The sequence below is a fragment of the Pteronotus mesoamericanus genome, unplaced genomic scaffold (assembly GCF_021234165.1).
Source record: "Pteronotus mesoamericanus isolate MK-2021 breed Mesoamerican mustached bat unplaced genomic scaffold, CSHL_Meso_final contig_25, whole genome shotgun sequence".
Classification (NCBI taxonomy): Eukaryota; Metazoa; Chordata; class Mammalia; order Chiroptera; family Mormoopidae; genus Pteronotus; species Pteronotus mesoamericanus.
In genome coordinates, this window is record NW_026555105.1 from 34,704,999 (window position 1) to 34,719,407 (window position 14,409).

The 14,409-nt window shown below is 34.9% G+C and overlaps 1 protein-coding gene across 1 annotated transcript in view; it reads left to right on the forward strand.

The window, feature by feature from the left end:
• Positions 1-14,409, forward strand: part of MACROD2 (mono-ADP ribosylhydrolase 2) — a 2,155,137-nt gene that overhangs the window by 2,047,884 nt on the left and 92,844 nt on the right. Inside the window, exon 13 of the mRNA XM_054574077.1 lies at positions 548-616. Within this exon, the coding sequence (XP_054430052.1) occupies positions 548-616 (69 nt within the window). The remainder of the gene's footprint in view (positions 1-547; positions 617-14,409) is intronic.

Here is a 14,409-nt window from a genome sequence, read left to right on the forward strand (position 1 = left end):
ACAGCGATCTCCAAGTTCCTCATTCCCCATGCTGTGCTGGGTGATGTGAAATCTCCCGGGGCTTCCATTGCTCTCCTACACATGACGCCCTCTCCGGGCCTCTGCACCCTGCGGTGGGAGGCTGGCTAGAGCAGCACAACTGCTGTGCTGAGAAAAAAACAGTTTTAAAAATGCACACATAAGAGCACTTTGTAGTAACTTGCAAGAGCATACTTTCTTTCATAATCTGTTACTAAGAAAAACAATGTAGCGTTCTACTAGAGGTGGGGAAGAAGCAAAATACCAAAGTAGAAAAGTACCAACCAATAGCACTTTTAACCAAAAAAAATAGTTTTTAATTCATTGGGTTCTCTCTTAACTGAAAGTTTCTGTTTCATTAAGTATAAAAGGGAATCACCAGCCACTAACCCCTTCAGACGCTGTTCAGCGTATTAGAACGTGCCCCAGGCTCATGCTTCCTGAGGGCCGGGGAGCGAGCAGGGCGGGCGGGAGGCTCCAGCTTGACGGTGTTAACTCTGAGACAGTGTTTCTCTTTTCTGCCTTACAGATGGTGTCAATGCTGCTACTGTGCACAGCTCTGCTTCAGAAGAGGCAGCTGAAGTCTGTAAAGATGAAGGTATGAGGCCACTTACTACATCTAAAAATCAAAAACTCTTAGGAGACCATTTAGGTTTTGTTTACATGGAAAAAGAAGCAGTAAGCAAAGTCTGCCTAATTTTCTTTAAGCATCTCTATTCCAATACAAAGACCTCACCCACTCTGTTTTATTCCCTATCTGCCTGTTCAGAATTTATGTGTACATTTACAGAGGTTTCTCTAAAAAGTAACTTTGTGAAACAAGAGAATGATTGGAGAAATTATGTTTCAAGAAAATATTTAAACAGAATTAGGCATTTCTGCTATTTATAGCTACTCATCAAGAATAAGTTCAAAAGAGTTGGCATCTGGAAAGCACCAGACCAGAGAGCTTCATTATCCAGATGTAAGAAAGAAGGAATCTTTGAAAGGCCTCCTTAGAAATGAATCTTTGGCGGGAGCATTATTCCTCATTCTAAGGACAGTTACTATGATGAAATGCTGCTGACCCAAGTATCTCCAGAAGAAGCAAAAAGTACATTTGATTTAGGTTCTAGAAGAAAATATAAGAGAGAAATAGTGAGGGCATTAATGTGTGGATGGCATAGATATAATATATATATGTATATATTATATATGTATATATTACATATAATATGTATATATATTATATTTATAATCTAAAGAAAAAATAAAGTTAACTATTCCTACAGAAAAAAGGTAATAACACTTATTATTTGGTGTCTATTTTTTAATTTTATTTGTTAATTACAGTTTACATTCACTATTATTTTGTATTAGTTTCAGGTATATAGCACAGTGGTTAGACAATCATACACTTTACACAATGGTCCCCTTGATATTTTAAGTACCCACCTAGGATCATATATAGTTATTGCTATATTCATTATGCTGTACCTTATATTCCTGTGACTTTTTTGTAACTACCAATTTGTAGCTCTTAATCCCTTTATCTCACAAAGTTAATATTATTTTATATCTTTCACTGATAACTACTAAAAAAATCCTTCTGTCGTATTTGTATAATGAACATCTGGTAAATCATGTGATCTACTTGAAACTTTTGGATAGATACGCTGAATGTATTTCTTCAGTTTGAAATGATATGAAAATAAACCCATACTAGATAGCTGATACTAGCTACTCCTTGAGTTGGTATTTAAAAAATCAAACTAGTCTTAAATTTTTAATACTCAGCTATTTGCATCATTCATTTCATGTTTCCCGGTAAATGGGTCTTTCTAAATAAAGTGTCCTGTGTAGTGAGGGAGTCTGAGACGGTGGGGACTGCCTGCAGTTGACATCATCTGCACTGTTATTTTCAGTAGGTCTGTTTCTTGTTCATCGCCACTTTTTAAATGAATCCCTTAGCACTTCCCTTCATCTACTCAGGTATGTGTTCTGACATCCTTGGTTTTATCTGGTATATCTATCCTCGGTAACTGGTACATCTAAAACTGCAAATACCCCTGGCTGGTGTCGCTCAGTGGATTGAGTGCTAGCCTGCTAACCAGAGGGTTGCTGGTTCGATTCCCAGTCAGGGCACAGACCTGGGTTGTGACCCAGGTCCCCAATAGGGGGCACTTGAGAGGTAACCACACACTGATGTTTCTCTCTCTTTTTCCTTCTCCTCTCTCTAAAAATAAGTAAATAAAATCTTTTTTAAAATAAAAATGCAAATAATGTCAGATATCCACACAGGTTCTGATAAGAAATGCAAGGTCATCTTACAGGAATAAACCTGACCAAGTGAGAGTGAAAAGACAGAAAATAATGTTTCTTCTGAGTAAATAATTTTGGACATTCCAATCATTTAACTGTGATAGAATTTTTTTTTAAATGTCATGAAGTTGAATGGCAGAGTTTAGGAAACAAGAACAATCATCTAATTTAAGTGTTTCAAGCTGAGATTTTTCCTCTTGAGTTGTTTGGTTAGGGAATATCACACCTTTATAAGAAACACACTGTTTATTGCTTTTATGATCTCACACCATTAATTGCTTGTGCCAGGATCAATTTCTCAGAATACTTTTAGGATTTTTTTCTACATGAAACTTGTAATGGTGGTAATTCCAAAGAGTTCTGCCTCATATCATAAATGCAATTCCCTAATAATGACTAAATGTGAAGTTTTAAGGATTTCACAGAAATAAATCACTAATATCCATTAATATCTTGATCTAGGGAAAAGAAAGTGTTCTAAAATCCCCACTGGCATGTAATTCAGTATAAATAGGATATATCAGATATGATTTTTGCCTTTTCCATCTAAAAGAGCATGTAGCACTGTTTTTAATTGATTATCAGTCCAAAGCTTAGACTAAGTGTCTAAGGCTTATGGGACTGCTGTCCTGACTGATAGATACATCATTAGAATGAAAAAGAAATGGATTCGCCATTGAAATTCCCCAAGATTGAGGTCAAGTTGAAGTTAAAAGGCAGTCATATAGCTTGAGGATTCATTTCAAACATTCACCCTTATTAGTTTCATGCAGAAATATATCTCCTTGGTGACAACTGAGCTAGTTATAAGTTCTGCAGTTATAAGATCGCTTATAAAATGCATATTACACACTTCAATTTGAATGGCAGAACATGTTTGCTGACCAAAGGTCCTGAAGGAGCCGTTGCTCTTGTGCCTTTGCTTCCAGACTTTGATCCTGACCCAGGATCTTCTTAGATTTGGAACAACCAATCTAATGAAGTACCTTTTGCTTTTCCTCTCTCTCTTTCAAATATAATTCCCATAGCTTTTGAGACTCATCAGTTATTTCCAGCTATGCTAGTTCGTTGTCTGGTTTTACATTTGTTACAACTTTGGTTCCCAGGGGAAACTAGTGCTTCTACAGTGTAAGGACTGAAAACAAGCAAACCAAACAAGAGCTGGCTAATGTGGCTTGGTTTGGGAGATAAGATTTTTTTTAATACTAAAAAAATATGTGAAAGTTGAATAATTTCAAGAGGAAGTGTCTTCTGGGGAAATGTCTTCTATGACAGGGAATTTGTTTAAATGTTCTAGACATGTTTTCCATTGGGTACCCAGAATGGATGCTCATTGCCCATTTTCCTCACATAACTACTTACAGTTGAAACTGCTGACAGAAGAGGTGACACTGGGTGGCTTGTGTCTGAAGAGCTGGATTTTGAGTTACAAGCTGAAGACCCCTCTTTCTGATTATGAGTACAGCCCTCAGGTGGGCAGGAACTGAGTTTGAGAGGATGGGGTGTGAAGAGGAGGAAGGTTGATGAGTAATTCAATCACACAGTGTGCTTGCCCAGGGTAGGGCAGCCAGGACTGGATTGAAATGAACTCCAAGGTAAAGCTGGCTTGAGAAATTAATAGAAGTTCTAAGGTTATTTATAAAAATATAGCATTCACTTATCTATTGAGAGATTTCTTTCTCTACTGGCAAACATATTGATTTAATGGCTCTTTGCCATTAAATCCTTAAAAACAAACCCAGGAGCACAAATGTTAAGGCTATTTAAGTTACCAAATACAGAGGCAATCAGATAAAAGGGAGTGTAAACACAGAAATAAAATTTATATTAGAAATATCAAGTACTCTACTTGAAACTGCTGTAAAGATATTATTATCATTTGAAATATAGCCAATCTTGTTAATTCAAGGAGACCTCTTTGTTTCAGTTGTCTCAACACTCAATAGTTCATCCTCACTCACAGCCAAAGCCAAGGTACTTTGAGGGGTAGAAACTGCTGTTTAAACATATCTCCATTCTCCTGTTTTAGTATGTAATTACCCAATTTGAATTTGAAAGTCAACTAGACCAAATCTTATGCTCATTACTATTAAAGGCTAAATCAGTTAATACTCGGGTGCATGCTCAATGAGCTGCTATCCTTTGGAGCTTTGTCTAAGTCACACCATTGCTGTTAGGTATTTATGAAGTAGGATGTCATCTGACAAAAGATTTCTTAATCCTTATTCTAGCACCTCTTGGAGGTCAGATTTTCTGTAAAGTTGGGAGAAAGATACAGTAGGAGTCAGCCTTGACAAAGACAACAAAGGGAAAGGATAAAGTTTTGTATGAGGAAGCAGATTTGACGATGTATGAGAGATGAACATAAATGTTCCCAACTATATTTCACCACAAGCCTTGGTCAGTGGGGTGGGCTCCAGCTGGCTCTTAACATTGTCTCTATCCTTTGTCTAAATAATTGGAGAAAAATAAAACATTGTGCCAGCCATGAAATTCCCCTCAGGTTTTTCCAAGCTGATTTTTCTTCCTATTTTTGGTACCCACTATCCCTCTACTGAGCGCCAACCCGCACTACTGGCAAAAGTGAGAGAAAGCTGCCCCCTGTCCTAGATCTGCAGTTGGTAGGGTATCTGGATACATGGTCACACCTGGGTCATCACTTCTGAATTTCAAGAGTCTGAAGTGTAGAATGAAAGCTACTGCCCTCTGGCAGTTCAGTGAAAGGGAAAGAACCAAGATATATCAGGTGTCTCCTATACTTAATGCTTTATGTTTAGGTATGATATATCTTATAAAAGGGTAACCTAAGACTCCAGAAGGAGAGAGAGTTGTATAGGGAGTGGAGAGAGGAGAACTACTTCATCAAGGTTGACTCCTTAGCTGGATCTTACATATGTTTACATAATCTTCATTAACAATAGTATTTTATTTCATTTTAATATAACAATTATTTATTTTTTGTTTATACTACAAATTTATTGTAAAATAATTTAAAGACAGAAAAGTATAAAAGGTAAAAAACATAACAATTTTTCCTTTAAGGATTAGATTTTTTTTAAGTCTTTACTCTGTTTTGCCAGTTAACAATATAATATGAATATTTTCCCTGATCTTGAAATTTTCCTCAGAGGCATGACTTTTCACTGAAGGCATAATATTTCATCATATGGTTCGTCCACAATTTACACAACCAGTGTCCTAATGTTAAAATATTTAGTTACTTACAATTTTCTCTCTGTTATAAGTAATAAGGAAATGAAGTGCATATATTTTCCATAAATCTTTGTGTGTATCTATAATCAGTTCGTCAGGATAAATTCTTTCTTTCTTTCTTTTTGTTGATTTACTAGAGGAAAAATTAAGACATTTTTATTGCTTGTGTTTATTTTCTTATTTTAAAAGTAATAAGTGTTGCCCTGGCCAGGTGCCTCAGTTAGTTGGAGCATTGTCCTGCACAAAAAAAAGGTTGTGAATTCAATTCCCTGTCAGGGCATACACCGAGGTTGTGGGTTTGATACCAATTGGAGTGTGTATATGGAGGACAACTGATCGATGTTTCCCGCTCCCATCAACATTTCTCTCTCCTTTTCCCCCCCTTCTTCTCTCTCTCACAAATCAGTAAAAAAAAAGAAAATCTTCAGGTGAGAATTTTTTTAAAAAATGTTTTAAACTAATAAGCATTTATTACATAAAAAATAAGCAAAAGAAATAAAAAATGTCACCTGTAATAATTTCAGTCCACAGCAATAAATGCTGGTATATAAATAGCCTGTCTTTTTCTAGCTTTCTAGGGTATTCTGCAATGTGTGTCATTTTGAAACTGTCTTATAAATATAATAATAGACTGTTATTATAGATAGAATTTTTTCATGTCCTTTCATAATCTAACATCATTTAGTTGTATATTCCAAGAAGTGACCTTCCATAATATATGTACCCAGTCTCCATTTTGAGTCCTTTCTTTAGAGTCAGTTTTAAATGTTATACTGGTCAGAAATATCCTTTTAACTTTGTAAATGTCTATGATTGTTTCTGTAAGAAAATTCTAATAGAAATGCATACAAATGTTTGTTTTTCTGAAATGAATGAAGTTTATTACTCTTTTATTTTTTTCAATAATATATGTTCATTGTAGAAAACTCAAATAATGAAAAAGAGTATAAGGAACAGAGTAAGCAAACATGCAATCACAGCACCCTGAGATAAATACCATTCACATTTTGAAGATTGTCTTTTCATGAATTGTTTTCTGAATATATGTGCACAAGCAAAATGTTATATAAATTAATAATATAATGTGTGATTAAGAATGTAGTCTTTATTTTTTTATTTTAATTTATTTTTTCAAATACATTTGTCTCTGCCTACTCCCCACCATTTTCCCTTGCCCCCTCCCTCCTTCCCTCCCTCAGCTCTTCCCCTTTGGTTTTGTCCATGAGTCCTTGCTATATGTTCCTTGACTTTCCCCTTCCCTTCCTTTTATTTCAACTTTTGAAGTCCATCTTCTGGCTCTCCCTTGACCTCCGTGACCTTTGGAAAAATTACTTATGTTCTCTGCAACTCAACTTGCTCATATGTAAAACAAGAATGATAATACCTCGATCACAGGACATTAAATCAATTTAAACACTTCAAGACAGTGGGAAGCTCAAAATTTTTAGCCGTTGTTAAATATGCCTGTTTATTTTATAAATATTGTATCATATTATACACATTTTTTTCTGTATCTTCTTTTGTTACAGGCCACAGAACTTTATGGGTATTTCTCAGAGCCATTTTTTATTACTCTAATTCATCTATTTTAAAATTTTCAAGATATTCCATAGCTTTAAGTCACTATAATTTACTCAGCCATTCTCCTATAATGAGCAAGCACTTTCTTTCCACTCTACTGCCATACAAACTACGCTGCAATAGGTGTCATTGCCCGTATATCCTTATAAGCAAGGCTCATATTTGCATAGGAAAGATTCCAGGAGTGGGAGTTCTGCTTTGAGAAGTATGTGTTTTTAATAGATATTGCCAAATTGCTTTCCTAGAAGGCTATAACAATTTGTATTTCCATCAGCAAATGTCGTGTTTGTTCTTCCTAATTTTTGCCAGTTCAATAGGTGTAAAGTATTACCTCATTGTTTTTAAAAGGTAAGTAATATTATCTTAATTTCACAGGTAACTGAGGCTCAGAAAATTTGCGTAACTGGTCCAGCTAACCAAAAGGTAGAATCAGAATTTGGATACCAAGTCTGCCTGAACCCAAAGCCCATGTTTTTTTCATTCCCTCACGCTGCTTTCCACATCCTGCTTTGGGCAGGAGCATTTCTTGCCTTGGTGGGTATGATGCACATAGGTACACAGCGTGAGAAAGCTGAGACCCAATCTAGGTGTGTAGGGCCTTGAAACAACAGAGAAGGGAGCCAGCCTGCTTGGTCCACATCACAACCTTGACCCTACCCAGGTCCTGCAGTGAAATGAGTACACAGAAATTTCCAACCATATACCCCACTAAAAATAAATCCCAACCCCCTTTGCATGTTATTCATGATATTTCTGTATGTGGGTCCATGCTTCTACATACCCCGCTCAGTAGCCCAACTCACTTACTTGTTGTTTTCCAAAGACCTACAGCACTCTGTCATTCTGTCACATCTATTTTACTCAGGATTCAAAGATTCACTTCCAATATTTTATCCTTTCATAGACCCTTTGCTCCATTGTATCCTTCCTCCCTCTCTCTCATCCTTTTTATCTCCTTTCTGTCCTTCTGTCACAAACTATTTGAGCAAACACTTCAACCCCTAAAATAGTGAACTGTTTTACTATTTCTTGCAAACTCTTTTGTAAAATTTTAAAAATTATCATGTACCTTGTATAAATAGTACTTATGTCCATGACATATCTATCTCATTAGAATGTAAATATCTTAAGATTAAGTACAAGTTTCATTCATTTCCATGTTCTATACAAAGCCCAACACAGTGACTTCTTGATAATAAGTCCTCAGTATCAGATATAGAAATTGTTGTATTAAATGGGCCACTATTTTATTTTCTCTGCCTATTTTGGCCTCAGTTTATTTTGGCCATTAACAAGAAAGAAAAAAGAAAAGAAGGAAGGAAGGAAAGAGAAAGAAAGAAAGAAAGAAAGAAAGAAAGAAAGAAAGAAAGAAAGAAAGAAAGAAAGAAAGAAAGAAAGAAAGAAAGAAAGAAAAAGAAAAAGGAAGAAGAAAGGAAGGAGGGAGGGAGGGAGGGGGGAGAAAATAGGAGTATTCAAATGAAACAAAACTATTTTTCAGGCCTCTTATAATTCTAATATCATGTCCACTTTCCCAAAAGATTTACTCTTATTACTAAGGCTCCTAATAGAGGAAATTTCCTTATATGACTCTCCTGTTTCAGGAGCAAATTTTCCTCAAAATATCATGCAGAAAAAGCACAAAGATAAAGTTAAGCCAGTGACTTCCCTATGTATTCATTTTCAGACTTGGATATTCTTACCCTATAAGAGGACAAAATAAGCATCATTTCTAAGTGATAAATGTGTATAGATTATTTACCATGGCTGAAGCTCATTATTTATGCTTTATTTCTAAAGTTTTTCTGGAAATTTTTTCAAATGCTTTTATTATGCATTTATGAATTTGGATTGAGTAGGTAAAAGTAAATGAAATCATTTACCTACTTTATAGTGTTAAAATATTTATCTACTTTTAGTATAATTTAAAATACTCTTACCTGGCTTTAGGAGACAAGTAGCAGGTGTCTTCCAATTACATTTTCATATATATTATTTTTCCTTACAAATTAAGTGTGGCTACAATTATGTATTTGTAACAGTTCAGTTATATAGTCTCTTGGAACACATTTCTGAAGATTTGGTAGCTGAGGCTTAGAAAAACAAAATCAAACAGACCAGGATATAGCAATTACTTGGAGGGGTTGTAGCCCCTTTGCCCAACACCCAATTTTGAACCTAAATTTAGAGCTAGGTAGGTTTAAATTAATATGAACATCTCTGTGACCTGTTTTCAGATTCACTGGCCTACTTTTCTAATTCTATAGCATGAGCCATGCAGCCTACAAAAGCCACAATTTATTTTGAATTTACATCACTACTGCCATGTAACCTTGGGTAACTTTCTTAGGTTGTGCCTCAGTTTTCTTTTCCTGTAAAGTGAGATAATAGTATTTATATATTGGGTTGCGAAAAATAAAAGATTAAATATATTTAAAGTTCTTAGAATAATTTCTCAAGCATAGTAAAATTTCAACATGTATTGAAAACATTTTTTACATTACTGTTATTATTAAATTTATGTGCTGGTTTTAGAATTGTAACTCCTCCAAGTAGGACTCCCATATCTCATTGAAATATCACCCAATCACTATATCTATGGATATGTGCATTAAGACTAGAGAAGCTCAATCACAGGTAATGTTCTAAATATTTAACAGCAAAGGTGGCCCAGTACCTGATCATGAAAGTGAACTCCTTCTAGTGTACCAGAGCGGCATATGCCAGTTGAGTATTTAAAAACAACTGTAGTAAATGGTACAGGCAAGCAGAACACTTAAGGACTTTTCCTAGACCTCATACACCAACAGGGATTTGATAGCTGGTGGCTTGAATACCAGCCATAGACTTTCCTTGTGTCCCTCTGTAGAACCTTCTACCTGCTTTGTGTTTTATTCTTGTATAGATAAGACCTAGAATGGAAAGCCTATATGTCCATATTTTAGGATGCTTTTGTCAGCATGGCCTAATAATAATCAGATATCTTCAAAATGAGCATATTTTTGAGAGTGATAAGGGCACAATTTATAATTTTACTAGTAACAATTGACCATATTGAGACTGGGGAAACCAAGATGTGTGAATTCTTTTCTGTCTGCAAATCCAAATTATATCTCTCACTGGTACTCAAAAATGTTTCTTGAACTTTGATCCCTAAAAATGTACTATTCTTAGAGTATCATTTTTTTCCTGGCCTTGTCACTTTCTTGATAATTAGTAAAAAAATAATCTTTGGAGTTACTCTTTACAATAATCCCACAGATGGTGTTTTCTAGGCAATCTGGATAGATTCAGAATATCTGTTAACGAAGTGCTATTTTTTTATGAAATGTCTTTTAGGCTAGTTTGATGATTCCAAAATTTTAATATGCATTGGAGTCAAATATATATTAATATATGAATTAAAAACTGGTTACTGCATTTTAAAGATGTTTTAAGGATTTTCAGAGTTAATTTTGAAGGTGACTGCTTTTGCTACTACAAAAGATATGACTTCACTAAAAAACAGGTCATGGCAGCAATTCATTTGGAATCACACATGGTCATAAGTGGACCGGGCAAAGGCACAAGATAATGGCAAAGTTAAAAAGGTCACTTTCAATGTATAAGCAACATGGGGTTCTTTTTCAGACAGCCCTATGTTTAAAATTTTATAGTATCACTCAGGATATTAATAAATGTATCTTGATAAAATAGCTCAACAGTAAAAAATATTTTGAAAACTACAAGATTAAACAAAATTAAGTAGTATCTAGAGTACAGAGCCTTAAACATGCTACCTTGCATTGAGAAGCTCAGGGAGATGGTAGGATAAGGCATTTTCAACATTGACAAAATCTTAATTTAAATTTTTGTTTTATTTTATTTTATATAGAATATTTTTAAAAGCTAACAAAATATAATTTTTATACAAAAAAGCTAACAATACAAAAAGTTCCACACCTATTCAAAAGAATTAAAGAACATAGTTTAAAGTTTTGATTTCAATAAATCATACTATTATAATACAAAATAAGCAATGGTAAAATTACTTTAAAAAACAAAGTCTGAGTTTCTTAAATTAATGGTGGTACAATGTCATTGAGGAAACATTCTCCTAAACATTCTATGTACTCTATCATAGTTCTGGATAACAGATTTTCATGTGTAGAAACGTGTTGTCCTTCCTCATTCCTGATGATGTTTGCTGCCATCTATTCTTCCCACTACTCTCCCCAGGGAGTTATAGTTCTTAAGACAAAGAGGAAGAGAGACAGTGAATGTCTCAGAACAGCTAACAAAAGAAGGAAATAATTGTCTAGCTAGGAGCAAAAACTGGCACTTTTTTAAATCAAATACAAAGACAAGGTTTCTAATAAACGTTGATGGCATTTAATGGAAAGTTTGTCTTCCCATTTCATTTAGAAATTGGCCCTGATACTTTGCACAAGATATGCCATGCTGAAGAGGAAAGGAAAACAGGTTATTTTCCTCAGGCAAAGGGATAGTAATACTCACATGTGTGCATGCACGAGAACAACACACACACCCCTGTTCTGAGATCCAACTCAAACCTGTGTAAGATAGCATGTATCCCAGCTTGATCTATGATTTATGATGTTTCTCTGATATTTGGAGACTCATAAAAATCTAAGACTTTCAAAAGACATATTTCAAATGATATAAAACTGCTTCAGTTTACTGCAACCATCCATCAATGTTATCTAACTAAACGGACCACATTTTGAAGCAAAATCAATTACTAAATATTCACTCGATAACTCTATCCTAACCATATAATGAGAAAACATCCCTGTCAACCTCTTCCTCAGAGCAGACAATTAAGGCCTTTAAACTACTTCAAGCACCAAGCACTGGGTTGCTTTAACTCTTTCTTTTTAGTTTCAGGGGGAAAAAAATAACCATCTTTTCTCTTCCTTCAGATGGGAGCTTTCTGCTTTCTGGAGCTCCTTCTAACAAGAAGCTCTGTCATGGATCAACCTAGAGAACTTGGATCCACAGCTGCTTATTCATTTCCTAACACTGATGTTTACCATGATCACGAGGGGGTGCTCAAGTGAACCCTTCCACACATATGTCTTCCTCATCTTGACAACACTCTTTATGAGGAGTCAAAGCCCCTTACCAATTTTTCCCCAGGGCTTCCTTCAAGGTTAAGTTAAAAGAGAATATCAGACTCTGCTTCAGTTTTATTCCCTGAGACAATGTTTCCTAAATTTACAAGCATCAGTTCTTCTATTTCCACTAATGCTTTTTGCTTCCTCCTGCATAATGGGTCTCCTCTCTGAACCGTGCTTCCTACTCAACACTCTCTCTTTTTTATCAAATATAAAGAAACCAGGAATTCACTTGTGGTCCGTATGGTGACCATATGCCCTGGGTTTTTAAGTATAATTCTCACTCCAAAGATTCCATCTTCTTCTATGACCACATAATGGGATTTCTGGGAGGAAAAGAATTTTTTAAAAAATAACTTTTTCCTGACCATAAACTATCACCCCATGGTAAACTAAATTTGACTGTTATCCCCATGAATATTTTGCTGTTTTAAGGGGGAATAAAGCAGGGAGATTAAAAAAAATAGTTATTATATTTCTCTTCTTCATTCTCAAAATATCTTTTCTGTCATGTCACCTTACTAAGTTCTTCCTTTATTTTGAAAATCCTTTCAGCAGTAATAAAGTGTGTGTACTAAGAACTTTATTCACAGATCCTATAGTTATGTTGAATAATAATGTCAATTTTAAAAATGATCAATAGTCACCAAGTATTATCACATTTAATTTTTTCAATGACTCTTTTAGATGGAATATATGTTAAGCAATGCTAGCTTCTATAACACAAACATCAAACTGATACAAGAGAAATTTGTTTTCTTACCTAATAAAATCCACAGTGAGTTGTCATATTTCATGCAGTCATTAAGGGACTTAATATGATAAAGTCTTGTGAACTTTAATGTGTGGTCCCCAAAGTTTTCTTGAGTCTTAACATCCAGTCAGCAAATAGGGTAGAAAGAGAAAGAGTTGTGTGGAAGGCTTTTATGGCCAGGCCTACAAGTGGCAAACACCACTGCTCACTTTCCATGGGGACAGAACTCAGTCATCCGGTCCCATCTGACTACAAGAGAGGTCTTCCTGAGCCCTATGAGTTCTTCCTTCCTGTGAGACTAAGATCAGGGAAATGCATTTGAACAGTTAGTCAGGTTTTTTTTCCTCCAGAAATAAGATGTTATATTTTCCCTCCTCAATGGCATAACTAAAGCAACAAAGACTCAACTGGGTAACTTGCCCAGAGATACCTACACAAGTATTGAGGGTTAAATAATAAACCTGAGCTTTCAGTTTTTGAAAAATAAATAAATAAAACCCACCAATATCTGCATTTGTTTTTGTTTTTTTCCCTTGTGCCATGAGACTGCTCTGAACACATACACATTATTAAGTCTTTATGGAATGTCAGCTAATCCCACAAGGAAATAATAAATGGTAAATACTTGTTTTATTTATCTTGTTTCAAGAATAATAGTATGTTTTAAGTTGCCTGCTGTTTTTTAAAGTAAATAATGCCTAGAACTAAATAATGATATGTTTAGATTTTTATATTCTGGGCTTTATATCAGAATCGCTCTAAAAATTTTATGATATTTTTATTCTTTATATATTCTCTTATTCAAAATCATATTTAAAGTGGTTCCCTCAAGAGTGACACCTGTCATGAACAGCAAGGTCTTTACATAAGCTTATAAATTGTGAAGGTGTCACAATGGAGGCTCAAACATAGCTCTGATTCATGAATTTGCTTATTGGTTTTCCCAGTGGCAGATATCTTATTATATTTGGTCTAGGATTTCACATAATCATGTGTTATACAGACAGCTGGTTTCAATAAGTCCAAGGTCAAGAGTATATGTATTAACCCTATATGAATCAGCTAACCTTATACAGTTGAAGTTCATGGTCATATTAATGTCATACTTGAATATGATCTCATTTAAAAATAAAGTAAAAAGTGACAGCTCCTAGGGTCTACTGATATTACCAGACAAAATAAAATAAACATATCACAGCCCGCTCCTTCTTGAATTCTTACAATGCCTTTATGCTTCCACAGAATAAAATGCAAAGACCTAACTATAACCTGTAAGGTACAGCTTTACAGTTTCTCTCATCCCTCCTTTTGCATCTCACAGGATCTGCCCTCCTCACTGTGCCTAGGTCTCATCCCAGCCTTCTTTGCTCACATTTTTAGGTAGAGCCTAAACCTCCATCTTTGCCTCCTATTCATTACTTCATAACA